At 38.0% G+C, this 25,682-nt stretch overlaps 1 protein-coding gene across 1 annotated transcript; it reads left to right on the top strand.

Annotated features, from left to right (window-relative positions):
- The first annotated feature begins 8,339 nt into the window (after positions 1-8,339).
- LOC147501191 (uncharacterized) lies at positions 8,340-10,432 on the top strand. Its single transcript, XM_086603744.1, has 2 exons — positions 8,340-8,533; positions 9,031-10,432. Exons 1-2 carry the CDS (start codon positions 8,340-8,342, stop codon positions 10,430-10,432), a joined length of 1,596 nt encoding a protein of 531 aa, XP_086459870.1.
- The last annotated feature ends 15,250 nt before the right edge of the window (positions 10,433-25,682 follow it).

Genomic DNA, 25,682 nt, shown 5'->3' with positions numbered 1-25,682 from the left:
AGTTCTACTCATTAACCCTGATATTATGGAAACGTTCATCGAAATCGAAAGTTAGCTCCTTTGGTCAGAGCCATAATACCAAAAAAGCTGAAGATGATTCTGAATAAAAATGATGGCCAAAAAAACGACAAGTGAATGAAAATTGTGAGTGATTTGGCAATGTTAGACATTCATGACATAAAGAAAACCATTAGTTAGTCACTCAAAAAATCCATGGCTTTTATCCTTTTTTTTTTTCCACTGCCACTAATTTTGCCAATAATACCCTCCAAACGACTTGATACACTAAAAAAAACATTTATGGCTAACAATGTAAATACCCCTCTATTTTCACTCTCCCAAAGGCTTCTCCGTTTATTTCTCTTCTGAACAAAGAACACAACTACCATAGAAAGGAGTACTTAATACTTTGAAACCTCCTTACCTCTGTCAACCAAATCTCTTGCAATCTTTCTCAACACTAACGAAAATATCATGAAAGCAATATGAACAACTTGTCAGTTGCTCATTTCTCGTTTGTTCTTCCTATACTTAAATTTCTGTGAGAATAAAGAAAACCCACCATGTCAATAACAAGGTGAGACGCTCAAGTAGGAGATGATCAAGAAGAAGAAGAAGATCGTGATCATAGCTGGACAATGAAGTACGTTGTACTCTATACTACAATCATGTCACTGCTGACCACACTGAGCTCCTCGTGATAATTGTATACTGATATCAATTTTGCTGCTTTTGGCTTTGGTTTGGCTACTTAATGAGTACAAAGTTATTTGTATTCAGAACCGCCATCTGTTGTATGCAGATAAAAGAAAACAATAGAAGACAAGGACAGAATAACAGGTAATAACCAAGGCGCGGATTAGGCTGTCCTTAAGGAAAGATTTCGCCCTTCCAATGGTGCGTAAAGGCAACAGCATGCCTTTCCTCACAGATTCAATGGTTAACAGCAGCCCTAACTTTGCACTAGAATAGACTACCCTCTAGAACAAAGAATATAACTCTCTCAAGCGGGCCGGCGAAGAAGAGAATAAAGAAAGCAATGATAGACTTATCCGTTTCTCGATTCGGGTATGGTGAGATGAAGGGATAGTCCGCACGAAGTTCTCGCTTTCAGAGTAGCGGCGGCTTGCACTTCTATCTATCTCTCTCTCCCTCTCTCTCTCTCTCTGCTTCAGGATCGATCTCTCTAATGAACACAGCAGTTGTTTATATAGAGGTATGATCGAATCATAGATGGAGAAGTTTAGGCTATTGATGATCCACTATCCACTACCCACTAGTCTAATGTTTCAAGCCCAAGCCCAAGCCCACGACCACGCCGACTTCGGCTCGGTCGGTTCGGGCGGGAGGGGCGGATGCGTGTGGTTTTGGGTGAGTCCTCCTCCTAACACAAAAGCCTTTGTACCCTAAGGGCACGCCTTTATGCTAGAGGTTCACCTCAAATACCTCACTTGCTAGTGGTGGTTCATCAACGTGGGACTAAACAACACACAAGTATTTGAAATACACATGAAGATTCCAACAATCCCCACTATTTCAAAATACTTATAGTCCCCACTATTTTGGAATAGGATATTACAAAAAAAAACGGGTTAACGAAATGCCGAGAGAATCGAAAAACAATGCATAAGATATCGGTGCTTTTCGTGCTTGAACTACCATAGGGTAACATGTCTTATAATACGTGAAAGTGGTGGATTAAAAAATCTTTGAACCAACATTCCCTTGTAGTAAAATAGAGGACATGCACCCACATTGCTCTTTCATTATATGCCTGTTCTGCGGTGTTGCGCTTTTTGGCCCTTGCGCTACCTGTGTTAAGTGAATGCTCTAGAGTATTTGCCTCAATACCCATAAGAACCGACCCAGTTCTACATTCACGTAGGTGGATATCCATCAAGTGTACATAGCAGTTAAAATACACTATCTCATAAAAATAAGGACTATGGATTCCATTAAGAGTAAAATAACTCATCCTGTTCTCATTGCTATTCAAGTTATACAAAGTATACAAAAATGCTATCTAGTCATAAAGGGACGCCTCAAATAAAGACAATAGCATACCAGAGCGACTAGGTGACTTGTTTTTCCCTTTGAACCTACTTCATGGGATCTCCAATCACATAGGTGGGTTGCTCCAATGTCGCCTCTATCTAAGGCAAAAGTCCCATCCCCTCGACGATCAACCACTTGTCTCTTGTTAAGTGGCTTTGTCGAGGATCGCCAAATTTAACTCGACCTCACATAATCTAGAGCCACAACTCCAGATTCCAAAGAAATGCTTTATAGACCGTAGTCTCGCATTTAATATGCCCGCTTTTCCCATTATACAATTTGCTTTTTGCCTTTGCTATCAAGGCCCCGACAAATACAATGCATAGGTACAAATGAGAGGCGGTTTTGTACCAATAGGAAGATCCGCCAAGAGGTTTCTAAGCCACTCAAATTTCAAGACTTGCTTTATCTAAAGCAATAAGCTCGGACTCCATGGTTGAACGAGCTATCAAGGTCCGCTTAGAAGATTTCCAAGCGATCGCACCTCCACCTAGGGTGAAAATATAACCACTAGTGGACTTGATATCATGAGAATCGATATCCAAAGCATCACAATAACCCTCTATCACGTGGAGTTTGTCTAAACCTTATGCCGTAATTCATTGTTCCTCTCAAGTACTTGGCTAATCTCTAAACGACTCCAATGTTCCCGACTAGGACAATGAGTGTATCTCCGCTTAGCCCGCTAACTGCATAAGCAATGTCGTCTAGTGCAATTCATCAAGTATATGAGACTACCAATAATTTGGGCATATCTAGATCGAAGTACACCATGTTGAGCATTTTTCCTGAAGTTCACTATTTGCCTCATAAGGTGTCGACACAGCGACTATTACATCAAAAAGTTAAACTTCTTCAATAACTTCTCAACATAATGCTCTTGTGAAAGCGTATAGCCATCATCGCTTTCTCGATGATTTTGATTCCAAGAATCACATCACTTCTCCCAAATCCTTCATTTCAAATTGGGAGGATAAAACATCTTGGTGTTTCTCACAACATCAAGGCTAGGACTCATGATTAACATGTCATCCACATATAGACAGATAATCACATATGTATTCACATCAAAAGATTTAAAGTAAATACATTTATCAACATCATTTATGTGATATCCATTAGACATCATGACACTGTCAAACTTTTCATGCCATTGTTTTGGGCTTTGTTTCAACCCATATAAAGACTTAACTAACTTGCATACCTTATGCTCATTCCCCGGTACTATCGACTGCCAGTCAGTGCATCATATATATTTCTTCATCAAGATCACCATTCAAAAATGCAGTTTTTACATCCATTTGATGAATAAATAAATTATGAATAGCAGCTAGAGCCATTAGAACTCTTATAGAAGAAATCCTAGTTACAGGAGCATAAGTATCAAAATAGTCAATGCCTTTTTTCTCGAGAATCCCTTGACTACAAGTCGAGCCTTGTATTTCTCAATGGAACCATCTAGTTTCAATTTCTTTTGAAGATCCACTTGTAACGTGATAGGTTTCACCGTGAGGTAGATCAACTATCTCCCATGTGTGATTAGCTATAATCGAATCTAGCTCGAGTGTATAGCATCCTTCCGTAAAGGTGCATCTCGAGAACCCATTGCCTCATTATACGTCACAGATCATCATCAAGAAGAAATGTAAAAGTCATCACCAAAATTGGTGGATTTTCTGTCTCTTTTTACTCTTCCGAATTTCTTGTTCAGAAAATTCAGGATCTCGGCTGATTGTTGTTCACTAAGAGCTACCAACCTCTCAATGCCAATTTTCAAAGGAAACAAATTCTCAAAAAATCAGCATTTTTACTCTCTATAATAGTGTTAGCATCGACAAGGTTATTATCAGATTTTACTACTAAAAATCTATATGCAAAGACTATTATGAGCATAACCAATGAACATACAATCAACAGTTCTAGGTCCCAATTTTCTCTTTTTAGGTTCGCTCACAAGAACCTTAGCAAGACACACCCCCACATTTTTAAGTATGTCGGTAGGTACATGACCTTTCCATAACTCATATGGTGTCTTATTCCCTGTTTTCTTGTTGGGTATCCTATTCTCAGATATGGCAAGCAGATAGGATTGCTTCCCCCACAAGTTCGTGGAAGCTCCGTAACTTACAAGCATAGCATTCATCATCTCTTTTAGTGTTCTCTGTTTTTTTCCGTTCGGCTACTCCATTAGACTCGTGAGAGTATGGTGGAGTAGTCTCATGAATAATGCCATTCTTGTCACAAAGTCCCGAAGGGGTTAGACTCATATTCTCCACCCCTATCGACCAAGTCTCTTAATCTTACAGCTTAAGCCGGTTTTCAACTTCACTTTGTACTTGAGAAACATCTCACCCCGCCTCATGCTTGTGTCTAAGTAAATATACCATGGTGTACCTAGAGAAGTCATCTATGAATGTAATATAATAAAACTTCCCCTCTAGACATGGTACTTGAATTCACCCAAACCAGTATGAATAAGAGTTAGTAATCCAGTTTTATCTCTAGACACAGCTTCTATTGTGGTTTTCTTCGGGCTTTAGCCTCAAAGACATATCTCACATTTATCATTAGAAAAATCAGAAATATTAGACAATAAACCACATGCTTTCATCCTTTTCATATATACTTGGAACATTCACATGTCCTAGTCTACCATGTCATATATTAAAAGAGTCAAGCAAATAAGCGTATGCATTCATTCTTATTAATAATAATGTTGTCAAGTACATTCAACATGAAAAGACCAATCGCTATTACAATAACCTTTACCAACAAAACCCTCATTCTTTGTCGAACAAACTTGTCACTCTCAAAAGTCACCTTGGACGCCAAATTTTCCCAAGAGGGACATTGAAATCAGATTCCTCGGCGAATCTCGTGAACATGAAGAACATTACTAAGTGAAAGGGTTTTCCCGGTTAACTTCAGGAAGAACCTTGCCTGTTCCCTCAACAGAAACGACCTAGAGTCACCCATATAGACCTTTTCATCTTTCACTAGTATGTAATCTGAGAAGGCTTCAACATCACCACAGACGCGTGGTGGGTGGCACCGTAATCTAGTACCCCAGCCTCCTCTTCCCGGTGGCTATGAACACTTGTGACACGACACGCAAAGAAGAAACAATATCATCTCCCTCAACTAGATTAGCATTGGGAGGATCATCGGTGTCTTTTCTTGTGTCCGCACCGAAAAGCCCTATGTCCAGTTTACCACAAACATAACAATTTCCATTGCCGCACCAATTCGCTTAAAAGAAGTGCCTTTGACCTTGAAATTTTATTTTTGTTGGACTTCCGCTTCTTAGAGGTTTTGTTAGATTTGCTTGGGATTACCTTCAACGATATTGGCTTTAGAATGAAATTCCTTAGACAACACCTCATCCCGAAGTCTTGTTCTTTTCCTCTATGTGAATGTGAATGATCACATCCTCAAGAGTCATCCGGCTTGGCTTTATGCTTCATACTATTTTTTATAGTGTTTCCAAGACTTCGGGAGTTTCTCAATCAAACATCCAAAGAACAAAGGATTCGGGTAAATTAATACCCTCGGTTTTCAAATCATTAATCAGCACATGAAAATCATGGATTTGAGACGCTACATCTCTATCCTCTCTCATATGGAACTTAAGAAAATTCCCAATAGCATATTTCCTCGAAAGTACCAACATCCTCTATTATGTATTTCTTGTTCAAACTCTCCCATATATCATGTGCATTCTTATTTGAACAATAAATATCAAAAATCTCATTGACAAGGTACTCAAAATAGCATGACGACATACCTTATTCCCATTGAGCCAAGCAGCCTTTGATTTCTTTCAAATCATTAGAACCCTCCACCACTTTGTATCGATGAGATACTTTGCATAGTTGAGTACATCTAGGGCTGTGAACACCCTTTCTCCCATCTCTTGAAGTGTGAACCGTTGAAGGATTCAATCTTGGACACATTAGGTAAATGGCGCAGCATTCAAGAGAGGTGCAAAGATCATCTCATAGACGGTTACTTCCATGACTCGCATTAGTTTCTTTGATCGGCGCGGTGTCAACAGTGTAGACATCTTGTTCTTTCCTTAAGATTGTTGTATGCAGATAAAAGAAAACAATAGAAGACAAGGACGTAATAACGTAATAACCAAGGCGCTGGATTAGGGCGTCCCAAGGAAAGATTTCGCCCCCAATGGTGCGTAAAGGCAACAAAGTGGCGCCTTCCTCACAGATTCAATGGTTAACAGCAGTCTAACTTTGCACTAGAATAGACTACCCTCTAGAACAGCAAAATATAACTCTCTCTCTCGCGGGCGCGAAGAAGAGAATAAAGAAAGCAATGATAGACTTATCCGCTTCTCGATTCGGTATGGTGAGATGAAGGGATAGTCCGCGACGAAGTTCTCGCTTCGTTTTATTTGTTCAGAGTAGCAAAGAGCTTGCACGACTTCTATCTTAGTCGATACAAAGCTAAAGCAAAGACACCTGAAGTTCTATCTCTCTCAGGCCCTCTCTCTCTGTTCTGTGATCGATCTCTCTAATGAACACAGCAGTGTTTATATAGAGGTATGATCGAATCATAGATGGAGAAGTTTAGGCTATTGATGATCCACTATCCACTAGTCTAACAGCCCAAGCCCAAGCCCACGACACGACGCGACTCGGCTCGGTTCGGTGCGGGGCGGGCGGGCGCGCGCGTGTGTGGTTTTGGGTGAGTCCTCCCTCCTAACACAAAAGCCTTTGTACCCTAAGGGCACGCCCTTATGCTAGAGGTTCACCTCAAATACCTCACTTGCTAGTGGTGGTTCATCAATGTGGGACTAAACAACACACAAGTATTTGAAATACACATGAAGATTCCAACACCATCGACCATCATTGGGCACAACTATGAACTATGTCTACCCATCCGATAGCATAGGGTAGGGTATGAAGATAACAACATAGCATAAAAATACATACGTGCACATTCAGTTGAAAAAACAGGTAGATAATGGTCCAAAGCCATTTAGATTTTTTGCTATGTGGCTGCATGATGAATCATGCTTACCTTGCATTGATGATGCTTGGAATTCGGTGATGCATGATCTCCCTGATTATAATGTTATTTCTAGATTGCATGCTACTAAAAAGAGTCTTATAGGTTTGAATAAACATGTTTTTGGGAATATCACTTATAACATCAAGAAAACTCAAAAAAACCTTGCACAAGTTTTGATGAGACCTTTTAATGATGTTAATCACAACAGAGCTCGAGAGCTTAAATCCAAGCTTTTTGACTGATACAATAAAGAAGAGTTATTCTGGAAACATAAATCTACAAACCAGTACATCAAGGAAGGGGGCAATAATACTAGATTATTTCACTTGTCTACTATATAACGTAGAAGAAAAAATAAAATTGAAAAGATCAAGAACAATGAGGGGTACTGGCAAGAGGGTAGGCAGGACATTGGCAAAGTTGTTAATGATTATTTCATTGATATCTTTGCTACTGATCATCCTACACCTAATAATAGGATTCTTGATCTTTTGAACCATGTATATCTGACAGAGAGAATGATCTGCTCACTATTGTCCCATCTAATAAGGATATTTCGCATGTGGTAAAAAGCATGGGCAGTTTAAAGGCTCCTGGACCTGATGGGTTCCAAGGAGTCTTTTTTCAAAAGTGTTGGGATACTGTTGGAAGTAGTATCATAGCCTTTGTGAAAGACTTCTTTATCACAGGCTTCCTTAATCCTACCTTTAATGAAACTCATATAGCTTTGATCCCAAAAGTCTCTAATCCTGATCACATGTCCAAGTTTAGACCCATAAGCTTGTGTAACTTTTGCTACAAGATTATATCTAAGATTATGGCTAATAGATTAAAGTTTTACATTAATAAGATTGTGTCCCCCTTCCAAGGAGCCTTCATCAAGGGGAGAAGTATAGGGGATAACATTGGTCTTGCCTGCGAGGTCTTTCACAATATAAAGCATATGAAAAATAAAAATGAGGGGTGGATTGCCCTTAAGATGGACATGGCCAAAGCCTATGATAAGGTTGAATGGTCTTTCTTTGAGGGGATCTTTGAACATTTGGGGTTCAGTCAAAGATGGAGACAGCTGGTTTTGCAATGTCTATCCACTGTCTCCTTCCAAGTTCTCTTGAATGGAGCCCCCATATGAAAAATAAAATGATTCATACATGAAAGCCTAGATAGGGTTAAGGCAACATTTTGGGGATCTCCTCTCAATCGCCCTTCCAAGTTTGTTCATTATAGGTCATGGTCTCAAGCCCCTGCCAAGAATGATAGCAAGGGCTGAAGAGGATGGTCTCATACATGGCATCAAAATAAGGAGGAATTCCCCTGCTATAACCCATTTGCTATATGCATATGACCTCATTCTTTTCTCTAAAGCTTCTAGGGAGGAAAGTGGTCATTTGAAATGCATCTTGAATGAGTACTGTGAGGCTTCAGGACAGAAGATAAATTTTGACAAGTCTAGTATCTTATTTAGTCGAAATGTTAAGTTTAGAAATAAACTTAAACATAAAAGATTCTGGAGGATGAAGAACTTTGAACCTAAGGACAAATATCTGGGTGTGCCCATTATGCTTTCACAAAAGAAGACAAAGGACTTTGAATACTTGGTGGACAAAGTAAACAACAAGATAAAGGGGTGGAAAGCTAAGGTGTTCTCCCAAGCTGGGAGAGCAACTTTAATCCAATCTGTAGCTCAGGCTACACCCCTTTATGCTATGCAACATATTTACTCCCTACCAGCACGTCTTGTGAGAAGCTGGATAGAGCTTGTAGGGATTTTTTCTGGAATGGATCATATAAGTCTAACAGTGTCCACACCATAGGGTGGGAGCACATTTGTAAGCCCAAGAAAGTTGGGGGGTTGGGCTAGAGGAAAGCAAGGGATATGAATATAGCCATACTTTCTAAACTTCCATGGAAAGCAGCTACTGATCTTGAATAACTTTGGACTAGAACCCTATCTAGCATCTATGGAAAAAGTTGGATTGGGGATGTGGATAAACCACCTGATACTGCTTCCTATTTCTGGAAGGGTATACACAAAGTTTTCTCTAAAATTTGTGGTGGTCTGATTTGGAGTATTGGGAATGGCACCACCACTTCCATTCTTAATGATCCTTGGCTGTGTAAGGAGGATACCCCTGTTACTTTAAAGGAATTAGGGGTGGAATGCCCCCAACTGGAAAACCTTCATGTAGTGGATCTTTTTATGCCTGATGGGGGATGGAATGTGGACATGTTGGACAGTCTATTCCACCCACTCATTAGCAAGAATATTCAGGAGGTCATTATAAGACCAATAAGAGCTCAGGGGGACAAGATGAAATGGGCTGGGGATGCCAAGGTGGTTCTAACTGTCAAGTCTGCCTACAAGTTCCTTAAAAAGGACTCTGGGGGTGGGCAGTCTTCAAGTTTTAACCCCAAGATTGTTACCCTTATTTGGCAATCTAAACTCCCTGCTTATATCCATTTGTTCTTATGGAAGCTCTACATGAGGGCTCTTCCAGTTGGGGAAATTCTGGCCTCTAAAGGCATGACAGGAGACTTTGCCTGCCCGTTTTGTGACATGACTCTGGAATCTGAACAACACCTCTTCTTTGGCTGTAACTGGTTAAAAATGGTGTGGTATGCTTTTGCTATGGGCCTCTATTCAAGTTCAGAGGACTGCATTAGAGAAAAGATTCTTCAATTCCTATTAATGAGAAATAGCTCTGAGGAACACATTGCTCAGGCTGGTATACTGAGTTGTTTCATTCTCCATGGGATCTGGACCATGAGAAATGAAGCAAAGTTTGAACATAAAACTGTTAACAAAGGAAGGTTGCTAAGGAGGTGTTCCATGGAGGCGCACAAATGCTTTACAACATTCCAAGAAAAACAACTAAACCAACATGAAGCAACTAGTCCCTCCACCTCAAACTCTTTAAATGATATTTTCTTAGCTCCTATACCAAACAATTGTATCACTGTCAGATTTGATGCCTCTTTTTACAGGGAAACTGGCTGTGCTGGAGCAGGATGCTTGGCAGTAAATGATGAAGGGAAGGTGGTAGGAGCAGCAGTTAGGAGCTTCATAGCAAAGGACACGATGGAGGCGGAGATGGTTGCAGCAGAAGTGGCGTCCATACTGACTTGTGCCTTGCCAGAGCAGAGTTTTGTCTTTGAAGGAGATAATGCAGAGGTTATTAAGGCTCTGAATGGTTCAGAATGTCCTTGGTCATTGTTAGCTTTACAAAAGTCTGTAAAACAACTCCTTAACTCTTTACAATATTCTACGGTTAGGTGGATTAGTAGAGATTCAAATGGGGATGCACATCAATTGGCTACTTGGGTAAACCAGCAGAACAATATGTGAACTCTTCCGACTTGTATGTTAGATGCTGAACTCAGCCCTATGGTTCTATGAGTAATATATAAATATGTGCCTGTTTCATCGAAAAAAAAAGTCCCTTCCAAAGTGTAAACCATAGTCACAAAAATCTCTGCTTTTCAATAAAATGTAAAAAGGTAAAAAGTATCTGAATTGACTTATTACCGATTTTTTAATTGAATAAATGATAAAAACGGTAAAATTCTCCAAATTTTCAATGTTTACCCAATTTTTGTATTGTTGGATAGCTTTTATTTTAATTTTTTATAATCTAAATTGCAAATATTTGTAGAATTTTGTATAGGAGTAACAAGACTTTACATATATATATTTGCAAATTTTTACTTTGATACATGCTCAAAGTGACCTTGACATGATACACAATCACACATTGCCACAAATCTCTATGTTTTAAAATTTAAATTAATTATGGCTTTCCCAAAAAAATTCAAATTTTTCATCAAATTTGTACGAATTTACGTTTTTGCCGAATTTAAGCTGATTCCGAATTTGTAGGAGCTTTATTTTTTATTGTTATTTGTGAAAGTGACTTGTACATTGATTCGGCATGGAAATAGTGAGAGATGCAATACTAAATCTCTTGTTAAGAACAAACTTGTTATCTAATTGAGCTATTGAGCTAGTTCTACTCATTAACCCTGATATTATGGAAACGTTCATCGAAATCGAAAGTTAGTTCCTTTGGTCAGAGCCATAATACCAAAAAAGCTGAAGATGATTCTAAGTAAAAATGATGGCCAAAAAAATGACAAGTGAATGAAAATTGTGAGTGATTTGGCAATGTTAGACATTCATGACATAAAAGAAACCATTAGTTAATCTAGCCTAACCGTATATCTAATACAAACAACTACGCCTTAGCAAAAAAATATAATAATGGTTGGAAACCTCGACCAACACCTAGAATTAAGTGATGTTCGATTGGATCCTTGTATCATCTTTACAACAATTCATTTGAGTTATGATGAATATCACGAAAAGCCCAAGGAATTCTAGATCTGCTCATAGTAGTAATAGATATGATAATGTATATTTGCAATAACAACTTTTGATGTTAATAATATATGGTTTTACTAAGGACCTTTTGTTGACGATTTAAATCTCTGAGTGCACCATAGGATCAGAACTTAGACCAAAAAATGGAGACAGTAAGTATGATATATTAAACTGTTCAATTTTGTCATGAACGCCCGTACTCTCACTCCGGCCAACTGCTACTTGCTGTATGACCATGCATAGACATCATGCTCGATCGTTACAGGAAAATGAAAAGCTTATACAAAGGCCAAGAAACTCCATTTAATTTACACGAGTGCCTCGCAAGGTGCAGTGCCAAGTTCAGTACGTCTGACGGTCTAAGAACTACAACATCCGTACCAAATAAATGGACACGTACGGAAGTGGATGTCTAACCACTCTCTCTTTCTGCGGTGCTGGTCTGATAACACTATTGGTGGGAAATAGACAACGGCAACCTGGTAAACTCTTGGTAAAATTACGATCACACGTGATAAGTTCAATGTCCAGAGTTCAAATTAAAACACTACAAAGATCGATCTGCATTTGTGAGCAATTTGATTGGAAGCATACTATTGGAACATTTATGTTATTTATGTCCTTAATTAGTAAAATTAATGTGGTGTACGTACTCTTATACAGTCCAAATGTACATATGGTCGCAATCATATATACGTTTAGGGGGGCGGACGGACGGACAGAACCAATAAGTTGATAGATGTGATCAAAATAAATCAAACAGCTATGCATGAAAACAACTACGTACGTTTGCTAAGTACGTCGAATAGTCCCTGATAAGATCTTAAAATCGAATCATGTTTAGGGGGGTTGTTTTTTTTTTGTTAAAGGTTTAGGGGGGTTGTTGCCTGGCCGGGCTGGCCCAGTGGCCCAGTGTGGAATATTGAACCTGTAGGTCTATAGCCTTATCAAGGTATAGCTAATTAACTATAGCCATTAAAGCTACACTAAAGAAAGTCTGCTCGTACTAGGAAAGTAGCTTAGGACAACACACAAAACTCAAATAAAACAGATTTAGGAATCGGATTGATCTACCTTTGCCCAATTCTGCATGGTAGTGATCATATAGCATTCATGACCAGGCTTTTGATGCAATATTCCATCTCCAAATATCAGATGTTAACAATTCGGTCTTAGGTGGGGAAAGTATGCCAGGAAATACAATAGCCAAATTGAATGGAAAGCTAGATCGGATTGAAATTTAATTACCACACCTTTCTCTGATTATATTCCTACTTCAAAATCACCATTCTTATTTATTAAACAAGATGTATATTTTTTTTCCTAGGAAAGGTGAGCATTTAAAAAAAAAAACTAACTCCTGAACCTCTCAAGTTCTACTCACATAGTGATCAGGGGCGGCCTTGGTTTTTGCGGAGCCCTAGACAAGTTCCTAAAGTGTGACCTCTAATAAGGAGTCGCGGGAGAACAATACATAATTCAAAACAATAAAAGAGAGAGGAGTCGAAAGCAAGACTTTCTTCGAGAATTGAAGAGAAGAATAACCGATTGATTTACTAGTTCTTTTTATTTTGTTTGTTTTGGAGTGAAGAATCTCCAGTCTAGTAGTGGGTTTCGATTTACTAGTTCCTTTTATTTTGTTTGTGTTTTGGAGTGAAGAATCTCCGGTCTAGCGTATCACTTACTAATCAAACAGATACTTGGCGTTGGAGGTACATGGACCAAGAATGGCGTATTTTCAGTTAAAACATTCTATAGGCATATGGTGGTATGCAACAGAGACGAAGCTTATAAGGTACAAAAGTTTCCCATGAAGCTCGTATGAAAAGTTCTAATTCCACTCAATGTAAGACTGTTTTTCTGGTCAATGTTGCTTGGGGGCACTCTTACGGCTGGCAGACGTTCTTATTCACAGAGGGATGCATATTTCACCTACTTGCTCAATGTGTGGTTTTCTTGAGGAGTCGTTAGCCCATTTAACCCTTCATTGTTCCTTTGCTTTGGAAGTTTGGTCCATTTTAATGTGACCCGTGGGACTCTCTTTCCCAAGACTAGCATAGGCTGACTCCATTGAACAATGGCTCGCGAGGTGGCCAAAAAAGAATGGGACTAGTTTTGGTGTTAAACTGTGGAGACTTGTTCCGTATGCAACTATTTGGGTGTTGTGGAGATTAAAGAATGGTCGGATATTTCAGCAGAAGGAAACTCCACCCGCTCAATGCAAGCTGTATTGGAGGTGAAATCGTTTCTTTGGTATTGGCTTGCCATCTATCCAGAGAGAAATGATTATATAGGTTTAGGGATCGAGTTGGTTCTCCACTGGGAACTTCTTATCATTGGTGACTAATTAGTTTCTGCCCATTATTGAGGGTGCACTGCTGTTTGTAATGTTGTGATGTTATAGGCCTTGTTAGCAATTTGGGATACGACAAAAATTCAGTACGGGAATAATTCAAAAATTATTCGGCGACTCAAAAAAACGGTACAGTCAAATATTCGGCCAAAAATTCGCAATACGGCAATTATGCGATGTTTAATTAATACGTGTTTTAAACGTTTTGTTGCAAAATTTTAGAAGTCAAAAATTCGTGATATTATGTTAGTAAATATTAATAATAGTTGTCATTCTTTATAACATAACAAACATATCAAAGTAATTTAGCTACAAAAATATTGAAACCAATTAAATGGTGTACATAGGTACCTTCATTTATTTGTTCTTGGATTGAAATTACAGTTCAAACTTCAAAATACACACACCATGACATGACAATTTAAATATTGTCCAAAAAGTATAAAAACAAAGTTTTTGGATTAATTTATCACTAAGAATGTAAGAGTGGGGCACTTAAATTAAAGCAAGAGTGAGGATATAAAATACATAAAAAATAACAAATGCCCAACTGAATTTTCATTATTATTATTATTTAGCTGAATTTTTGAAAAATTCGCCAAAAACCAAATTATTCGTTTCAAAGTAAAAAATCGCGAATTATTCCGAATCTTTGAAACATTCAGAAGTATTATATGTATTGTCATTCAAAAATTCGATTCTGCGAATAATTCGACGAATTGCTAACAAGGGTTATATGTGTGACTCTCTCTTACTTCTGATATTCTATATTGTCTCGAGATTATCATATTTCAATAAAATTCACTTATAAATAAAATAAATTAAAAAAAAAAAAAAAAAAAACCTCTATGATCTAGTAGTGGGTTTCTAAGGTAGAATTTTGGGCTTTTACTTATTGTTTATTTAAGGCCTTCATGTTTGGTTTAAGACTAGTGCCAAAACTGGTTTAAGACTTGGGGGCCCTCATTTTGGGCCATATTTTGGGGCCCCAGCCAGCCGCCTGTGTGGACTGTCCTTAGGTCGGCTCTGATAATGATATTCTAGTCAAATCGATAAAATGTTCGATATGCCATTCCATAGAGGTTATAAAGAGTGGTTTGTAAGGCCTAAGATGTTCATTCCTCCAAATTAACTTGCGGCATGCTTTGTGTAGAGGTTTGATATTTTGGGTCTACGACCTGATGTTGTGTTTGATAGGGAATGACTGCACTTTTTCTTGGGACAAGAGTTGCCTACGTATCAAGTTTGTTGGGTAAACTTGAATCAAGCCTTACGTAGTTCATATCTCTCTACTTATAGATGTTTGAGTTGACTTGCAGGTGCCGACTAGCAAAGTCGGTAAAACCTTTGGGTGATGATACCAGAGGTCTGGGGCTCGAATCCCGCCAGCATCAAAGAGTTACTGATCTCATTTAAAACAGGCTTACCAACCAAAAAAAAAAAATGTTTGAGCTGACTTTCCTTATTTGCTCGAGGTCGTTATCAAGTGTAGATCCACGTTTTATGCTATCTTGATGATTCGTCATTACTTCTGATGTTACAAAGTAAATGACTCCTTGATTAGTGCGTTGACTGAGCTCCAGAATCGTGGTGGATAATTTGATTCCATAAATGGTTGTGCTTGATACTTGGGACAACTTGGATCTGAGTCGTTATTACGTTATGGTGGTGTGGCACGAGCTGGTAGAGATACGACCTAGATTGTGGGTGTTGGAATCTCCAAGAGTATTTCAAAATACTTGTGTGTGTGTGCAAAGTGGAGGAGATGAACTATGTGTGTTCTCTCCACTTTAGTGCATTGTGTTTAGTCCCACATTGGTGAATCACCACTAGCAAGTGAGGTATATGAGGAATTCCTCTACCATAAGGGCGTGCCCTTAGGGTACAAATGTTTTTGTGTTAGGAGGGAGGACTCACCCAAAGCCACACAAAGCGCGATCGCCCGCCCCAAGCCGTAACCGAACCCGAAGTCGCTACGGCGGCGGCTTGGGCTTCTTTGTCTAGTGGGTAATGGCTTACCAAAAGCCTAAACTGTTTTTATTTTGCTGTGAGATCGGTTTTCAGTGTCCTAGTATGAGTTGGTCTCTTGACCGACCATGTCCTTGTGCGAGTTGGACTGTGGATTGCTGTGACCGACCTACCTCTATAAATACAGGGGCTGTGCATCCATACCTCATACAATTTATAAGAAACCCATCTCAGAGAAACAGAAACCATTACCTGCCATATTCTTCTTCTCTTCTTCCTGTCAGCCGCCAGAGAGAATTATATTGCTGTTCTAGAGGGTACTCTGTTCTAGTGCAAAGTCAGGCTGCTGTTAACCATTGAATCCTGTGAGGAAGACACCACTGTTACCTTTCTGCACCTGATACTATATAACGCTAGTTTTACCAATGAATAAAGCTCGCGAGAACTTTTTCCGCTAGTAAAACTAGAACTCTTTTCGTGCTTAATTTATCAAAGATTTCTACTCTCAATCTTATTGAGATATAGTGGAGTAGATGATTCGTTCCACTCCTAGTTCTTTCACATGTAATGTTTTCTAAGTCTAATCAATCTTAACTAAAGTCTAATGAGAGATTTACTTAATTATAAACTACGATGCAACTACCCACAAGATACGACTAATTAACTACGAATCGTTGGTTGATTCTATGATAAGGAATTAGGGGGATTGATTCCACCTTAACTCAACTTAACTTACTAACGGCATTTAATCGTCAGAATCCGAATTGAATCTGCTATGCGGAAACAATTGGTTCTTCCTAATCCCTAATTACACATGGCACTTCTACCAATTCATAACTAGCATGTGAACGATTAAACCCATTCTCATGGTGAATTAATCGTTTCTAGAGTGGAATAGAAATTACAATGACTCTACGATAATCGGAATCAAACTTTCATCAAGGCTTCTCAACCCCCTCTAATGGAGGTTTAGCCGAGAATCATTCCGCAATCATTTCCATATGAATCTAAACTAAACATAATGTCAAGATTCCAACTTTACTAATTTAACAAACAATAATTGAAATCTAATTAATAATTAAGAAATGATATCAACAAGAATTTAAACTAGATCTATAAATGTAATGACAAAAAAAACGAATTGAATAATAATAAACTATTTTATTAATCTAATCAAATGAATAACAATATTTTAAAGGTTTAATGTAAAACAAAGAATGAAATGAAACTAAACTTAATTAAAAACCATTAAAACTAGATCTAGAAGCTATTCTAATGACTACTTTCTATCCTAAGCTCCCAAATATCTTAAGAGTTAAGTCTTCTTTGTTGATAAGGAGGAAATCAGATCCAAAAATCGTGCATGGGCTTGGAACCATGTTTTGGGCCGGAAAATCGGGCCCAAAACCCAATTCTTTCAGTCCAAAAAGGCCTCTTCAGCTGGAATTGGCTTTGACAAACTTTTCGTCCACTTATACTCCTCTTATTTGGTCCAGGCTTAGACCATTGGAAATCTCTTTCCGAGCCTGTCGTTTTGACGTAAGGTAGGCCAAATTCCGAGGTCTGAGTTCAAAGATATGGTCTTCGAAGTTCTCACGACTTTGTGCAAGACTTACCCCCGTGGACTTTGACTTTTCATCTTTTGACCGGGCTTTATAGAGTCTTTGTCTTCTTGAAAATTGGCCTTTAATCACAGAACTCCTTAGCAACCGACCTTTGCTCCTTTATCTCGCTAAAGTGGCACATTTCTGCATATAATGGACTTTGAAGCCTAAAATGCATAAAAATACGTAATCAGTATTAACTCTTACTTATTATTCACATAATTGGTCTAAAAGTACGATTGTTAAAGGGTTAAAACTACAGTTTGGGCTTTTATCAGCACCATTGGAAGGGGCGAAATATTTCCTTAAAGACAGCCTAATCCGCGCCTTGGTTATTACCTGTTATTCTATCCTTGTCTTTTATTGTTTTCTTTTATCTGCATATAACAGTGGGCACGTGTGTTATAGTGATATGAATGTAGAACGGAGGGTAGTTACACTTTGCGACCATGTAAAGTCCCCTAGTCAGTTTGTAACAAGATGTATGCTTGGTTAGTTGGTTTAATGTATTATTCACATTGCTATTTTTAAGAAGATATTTTAGTCATTACAATCTATTGTCAACAGAGAAGTTAGAAAAAAGTTTATGTTTTAAGATTCTTGTGTGTGTATATGACCAAGTGACCAACGTCCAACCGATAGATGGAAGTGATGTTCGATGAGGATCCTTGGTACGGTATTGTAAAATCATGATCTGTGTTACCATAATTGTGCTTATACTGTATTATTCTCCATATATTTTATAGATGTGATTGCCTTAATAGGCTTGTAATTATCTTGACACCAAAACAATAATCGAGATCGAGTTCTCTTATTGATAGAATGTTTTAAGAGCATACACCTGATTGATATTTTAGAAGTTAGAACACACACCTCCTTATCATGTCATTCATCGATCTACAACATTCAGAACCGCTAGCACTTAAAATCATTCCATCAACATATCCCTTGAGGCGTTTATGGTTCACAAATGTTTTTGTTTTGAGGAATGTTGTGCATCACCAATGCGGCTAGTTTATGCACATTCCCAATCTTATCATTTCCTGCACGCTAGAATTATCGAATCATAGAATAGCTAGTTCACTTTCTCGTTTTCCTTAGATCACGATGAATAGTGTGTGACTCGCTCAAAGTCTCTAAGAGCATCTTTAGGAGTGATATCAACCTAGCATCAAACACCAAATTTCTACAATTTGGTGTTTTTTCAACTTCAGGAGAGTCACAAGTTGATGAAAACACTAAAAAAATACCAAACCAAACACCAAATCGGCCAATATTTGGTTCCAAGTTTGGTGCTGTATCAAATCACTCACGCGGTTTTGCCAAAATCACGCGGTTTTTCCAATATCGCGTGAGCTATATCTTCTAATTGGGCTTATATGGCGCGGTTTTGCCAACACCGCGTGCGTTTTTTCTGAAAATTAGAACTATTGCTTAGAACTTGAGAAATTATGAATTGTGCATACAAGTTAAGAAATTAAGAATTGTGATCCAAAATCGAGAGAGAAAGCAAGAATTAAATAATGGCAACTTTTGGGGGCTTTTCGCAAAGCTAGGTGTAACGTGTTAATGTGGGGGGACAATGCAACGTCTATTTCATAAGGGTAAAATGGTCAATAGCTAAAATACCAATGTCTGTTACACACAAAATTGACGGAGTGGAGGGCAAACTCAAATTAGTCAAAACGCTACCAAACTGTGGGGGGTTTAGTCAAAATTCCCCTAAAGAATCGTCTGCGTAATCGGATGGCGGATGAATGGTTGAATAATTGTTTAATAACATACATTGAAAAAGAAGTTTTTGATAGCATTGATACCGAGTTGATCTTGTAACGCTTCCAAAAGATGAAGAAGGATGACAAAAAAGAAGGGCTTCGAGGACAACTATGAATAAGTATTTGTTTAGATTGAATTATTTTTTCTTTTCTTATTTTTTCTTTTCTTATTTTTTTTATATTACATTTATTGCAATTATTTTATATGATTTTTTTATGTTTGAAATATATTTGTTTTGTGACCGGGTTTGAATTTTTAGTTAAAAAAAAAAAAATAGTGTTTTTTTTTTTTTAATGCTTGGTTTATGGGTGCTCACCCTCACTTACATTCCTGCGGCCACTGATCGTACACATGGTAGCAAGCTAACGTGCGGTAATCCAGAAGGCATTTCGTCACTTGCGCATTAAAATGGTATACCTTAGTCCAAGAGCCAGGCACACCATAGTCTTTCATCACCCACATATCAAAATCAAAATGATCCAATGTTTTCTCACCAATAAAATAGAGCTGTTCTTCTATCACTTGCAGACAAATTTTACGAAATACGTATTCTAGCGTAACAGGAGGAGGAGATTCAAATCTATGGAATCTCTCCGAAGCCACATTGAAAGCAATGATAGATGTGGGCTCATCCGGCTGATCAGAAGAAATCCAGTGGAGATTTCCATTGAAAAGCACACTAACTGTGCGTCTTTTATATTTGGGAACCTTGTCTTCTATCCTTCTCCACCTAGCTGTACCCAAAGTAAAAATCTCACCCTTGTATTGGCAGTTGCGACGACGAATAACCTTATACTCATTAGTAGCCGAAGCAAAGCCAAAAGCAGCAAAATTAATGTCATTAATATAAAACTATTGTTTGGGATCTGAATGTACTCGCCGGTGATAGGATTGTAGATGACGTACGTGGTTGGGTCACGATGAATGTGATCATCCCCAAGACATAATAATCCATTAACAAAACCTATAATTTGAGAATCGTTACGTAGACATTCTCTTAAACGAAAGCATTCAACATCGCGGCCAATAACTGAAGTTTCAAGATTATCAAAAACCTGATGATCAATCAATCGCAATCGATTACCAAAGTAGGGACAACCAAGAACGAGACACGGGGAACATCGGTTTTGGATTGCCGATTGGTAATGAGTTTCTGCGAAACGAGGGTGATGGATTAAACGGTACCATGTTTTGCATACCCATCTGCACTGAGAAAGGGATTTGAGTGGGATCCGAGAGAAGATGTTGTTGAGGATTATCTCATTTGGGAGCTTTGCAAATAACTCTCCACTCTTTTCCCGAATTTCTTGAAGTAGCTCCAACATTTCTTCCTCAACCCCTCTCAGTGTGTGGGTGCAATCAATTTCTTTAAATTATAATAATGATCTATCCTCTTTTACATGTCGGTTACTTGCTCAATACGTATGGGTATCTTAATTATTTTGGTAATGAAATCAAATTGTGATATCGGATCAGGTGGATGCGAAATTGCGAATGACCTACCCACTTTCAATAACTTATTCTGTGTGTGGGTGCAATCGACAGCATAGGGATGTCCAAACGGGTACCCGACCCGGTCCGAACCAACTTTTCGGGTTTTGAACGGGTATCGAGTTACCCGAATCTGGACCGGTTTTCATTAGGTCGGGTTCAGAGTCAGGTATTTTGTTGAGAAGTGTGACCAAATTCTATTCCAACCCTATATTTTGGGTACCCATCGGGCTCGAGTTCGGATTTCGGGTAGGATAAAGCCCGGTATAAATGAAGAAACAAGACAATAAAAAACTTTATTTGAAATATATATCTACATTTTATTCTTTTTCCGGCTATCCACCAATCCTTCAAACAAAATAAAACTTCTAATGAACTTAGAAGTAATTATCACCTATATTCGGACATAATTATTTGATATGATTTAAAAATAGATGGACTCCGAATGAACTATAGACATATGATCACGTGCAATTACTGAAAAAATTGGAAATCCCGACATAAATTTTTTCATAATCCAATATATTAAATAACTCATCATTGTAAACATGAATGAGATCATAATCCAAATATTTATCTAACTCATTTTTTTTATATGAGATTAGTAGTATGCAATTGAAATCGGATTTGGGGTTCGATTTCAGTTCAGGTTCGGTTTCGGGGTTTTTAGCCCTTTTAACGGGTTTAGGGCTAAATTATTGGGTCGGTCCGGGTTTAGAGAGTGTGACCAAATCTTACCCTATGTATTTTGGTTTGGGTTGGGTTCAGGTTTTGTCAAGTTTCAGACAGGGTTCGGTGTGGCTATTTTGTTCGAGTTTTGGGCGGGTTTCGGGAAAGATGGACATTTAGGGTTGATTTTATATCCGTCCAAAACCCGCACCGAACCCTGCCCGAACCCGTATCTTATTTTGGTAACAATATATCGCCTATTGGGTGCGGCAATATGGATATGCATATTTATACTTTTATTAGTTTTCGGGAATCTATTTTTAGGAGAATTTATGTCCAATATGGGGATTTCCAAAATCTCAACAAATACATGCCATAATTTTTTGTGTCCTCTTAGGCTAAGTCCAATGGTGCGCCATTCCCCCAAATATGAAGAAAATTGAGATCCAATGGTGTGTCATCCCATTATCCTGCCAACGCTATCATTATTATTTTACCTATTTATACCACCAGTTTTAGCGAGATAGCGTATAGTACACGCTAGTACGAATGACAAGTAGAAAAATTCCACATGCACGCCACTCACAATAGCTACTAGAAACCAAAGTTGACCAAATTTGCCACTACTAAAAGAAGCTAGGGCTTTTTGTGTCACTTTTTTTTTATGTCTTGTGTCACTTACTAGAAAAAAGTGACATAGAGTTTTGATGTGTCACTTTTCTATGGAACGAGGGCTAATGTGTTGCTTCTAGGAAAAGTGACACAGATAATTTTATTTTTTGTGTCACATTATTTGAAAGTGACACTATTGGTTTGGCTTATTGTGTCACTTCTAGGTGTAACAGAAAATGAAAACAAAATTAACATACTATCGAAATAAATAAGCAACACAAGTAATTCTATGCTACTGAAACTCAAGTTGCCCTGATTTGAGCGTGCGGCTATATTTTTAGGTTCGAAAAGAAAAATAAATAAAAAGAGAATAAATTGAAGTCCGTTGGATTAAAATAAAAAAAAAAAAAAAAAAAAAAAAAAAAAAACAGAAAAGAAAAACTGTCTCCCTAACAGACCTCACCGCGTTCTCCCTCCCAACTAATTCTCACCGGCATTCGTTAGACTTCACCGCGCGCGCACTCTCCCACACCCAGCAGTCTCTCGCTTTGTCCATCCCTCGTTCTCCGTCCATCTCTCTCTCTCTCTAGGCTTTTCCAGCCATTTCCTCATTTCTCCAAACCCAATCCTCATTAAATCTCTCACTAGGTTTTAATAGGACAAGTAATTGGTTCATCAATTAGCTGTGTACTGTTGAAGGACTTCGTTTTTCGAATGTGAAGCTTCTTGAATCTAAATAAAGGACATGCAGCAGGCACATATATGGTTTCTTTCATCTTCAGAATATGCCAATAACTGCAAAAATTGTACATCCAGGTAATTCAATTCTTAGCAGGTAGCCTTTCTTAGTCCTGTTGTCGCTCAGGTTGTTTCTGTAGCTGTGTACTTTATGAAAAGTTAACTATTTTTTCTACTTGTGCTGCTGCTGGTATTACTATACTACCTAAAATTACTTCATCTGCCACTTCTTAGGATATTTAGTTTGTTAGGTTGAAAAAAGGTGGGTCATTGGGGGGGGGGATGGTTAGGCAGATCGTAGATCGTGAGATTTGTCAATCTGCATAACCAATTACATATTGACTGAAGAGCACATAAAAAGAACAATTTTTTTTTTTTTTTTTTTGCTAAAGGATAGTTGTATAAATTGAAAAAGGGAAATACAAGTAAAACAAAAGTAACAGAGAAAGTAGAAACGGTACATTAAGAATGCCTATGGTCTTAATCCATGTCTCTGCCACTAAATGAACCTATAGTATGTACAATTTGAGTCTTCTAACTTTGATAAGAAATCAGGCCATGTGTGTCCACCATGCCTTGATTAAGAGATCAAGAACAGAAGACTAGATTAAGAGGAATCGATGCTCATAAATCACACATCTCTGCTGGTAAAGCTATTGCTAGGATTCTACGTACTTCTCTTGGTCCTAAAGGCATGGATAAAATGCTTCAGAGTCCTGACAACGACGTCACTATCACCAATGATGGTGCGACAATCTTGGAGCAGATGGATGTTGATAAATAGATAGCAAAACTGATGGTTAAGTTGTCTAGGAGTCAAGATTATGAAATTGGTGATTGGACTACTGGAGTTGTTGTCATGGCTGGTGCACTTCTAGAGCAGGCTGAGAGATTATTAGAATGTGGTGTGCATCTTATTCGGGTAGCAGAAGGCTATGAAATGGCTTATAAGATATCTGTAACGCCCGTATTTGTAATATGTATATTTATTTATATTTATTTATTTATTTATTTAAAATTTGTTAGATTGGATTTGGGATATGTGGGCCTGATTTCTGGGCCCGAGTCTGTATTGGGCTTAGATTTCAAACCCATGTATATATTCATATTTTTTCCAGAGAATAGGGTTCTTAGATAAAAATAAAATAAAATGGAGGCGGCTCGCTTGCTAGAGAGTTGGAGCGCAACGATTCGGACTATGAGGGACTGTGCGAGCTAGCTTGGAATTGGTTCTCGTGTAGTTTTCTTCTATATTTCTTTTTCGCAATACAGGTGAGTAGTTATGTTTTTCTTTTTCATCAAAACTAGAGTTTTAGAATAAAAACATTTACTGTCAGAGTTTTTGTTCTCACTCAGTTTTTCTCTGCTTTGCCTATGTCGGGTTATTTTTCTCATCCTGTAGAAATTCTTGGACTGGTTAGATGTTAGTATAGTTATTTACTTAATCATCAAAACTCTGAATTTAACTGTTGGACAAATCGAACTTTGGAGCTCGTTAATGGCGGCTAAAACTAAAACAAAGAAATCGTTCTGATTATTTTTTTTTCCTGGTTATTTGAATTCTTGTGGTTGTGATTTGGAATTTGTTAGTTGGTTATGGGTTGTTGAGGTTTGATTGGGTGCTGGCGGGATTGAAATTTGGTGGGGGCTGTCGAAGCTGTGAAACCGGTTGTTTATGGCGTCGCCTGTCCTAATTGTTGTGGGTTGAACTCTTATTGCCTTGGTTAAGATTGGATTATGCTTGGTTGTTGTTGGGAAATGTTGGGTATGTGTTTTGATGTTTGGATGAGGGCTATTGGGAGCTTGAAGACTCGTTAATGGCGGTCAGGGTCGAGTTTTGGATGTGAGGGGAATTGGGTTTTGTGGGTATCGAAAGTTGGGGTTTTTAAGTAGGGTCAAAACCGCTGGGATGAGGGTGGCTGACGAGTGGAGTTGGTGGTCGGAAGTCGAGATGGTGGTGGAGGAGAGCACTGGTGAGGGGAGGGAGACGAACCTGGCTCTATTTCTTGCTTGGGCTTGGGCCGGAACTTAGTTTTGTTCTTTGGGGCCAATTTCTATTTTTGTTTGGGCCGGACCACATTAGTTGTTTGGGGCCATTTTCTATTTCTTTTGTTTTGGGCCAAACTAATTAGTGTGTTGGGCCAGTTTCTATTTTTATTCTGGGCCGACCCATTTGACTTAAAATGGGTCAAGATGAGTCTGTAAGGGGTTTAGACTTTTGGGCCTTGGTTTCGGTCCTTGGTTTTGGGGCTTTGTCTTGTTTAATTGGATTAGGGGGCTGAACTGTTTTAAACATGGGTTTGGTTTTGGACTTTGATTGTGGACTTTTGACTATTTAATTGTGCTACGTTTTATGTTGTAAATTATATGGACAAATCAAATGCTAAAATGGTGCGGAAGCCTGCATAAATTGGTTCGTCATTATCTAAGAAAGATTTGACGTTGATATTGTGTAATTTTTGACACGTGACAATAGTGAAATTTTAGGAGATATAATATTCTTAAAACGCTATAAAAAAATGTTATACGGTACGTTTGGAGCAATTGTGTCATTTGATGATATGTTGGGATATATATATTAAATGCAATATTTTTTTGAGAAATAAATGTAAACGCTCCATCTTTATATCTGGGAAATGCTACTATGATGTAGTATAATATTTGTAGATATTTCCCACAGGATTGTGGTTTAGTGTAATAATTTATTTGGCACGTGAAAAAATGAAAGGGGTTATTATCACACCCCGAATTTCAACAGAATTTGGAAAAACAATATTTGTTCCCGACTCTTCAATTTTCGAGGTGTAATGCACTCTAGACTTCCAAAAACCCATAAACAGTTTAAAAATGCGGATAATTAAAAACCAATAAAAATTTTATGTTAAACAAAAGTCCTCTTCATTACAAAAATTCACAAATAAGATTAGGTTACAAATCTCTTTTCAATAACTCTTTATTTAAAATTACAAATGAAAATATAAATAACATTATCTCAACTGAAAAATCT

This window comes from Coptis chinensis, chromosome 4 (genome assembly GCF_015680905.1).
Source record: "Coptis chinensis isolate HL-2020 chromosome 4, ASM1568090v1, whole genome shotgun sequence".
Classification (NCBI taxonomy): Eukaryota; Viridiplantae; Streptophyta; class Magnoliopsida; order Ranunculales; family Ranunculaceae; genus Coptis; species Coptis chinensis.
The sequence above is the reverse complement of the archived record's forward strand: the minus strand, read 5'-3'. Positions and strand labels throughout refer to the sequence as shown.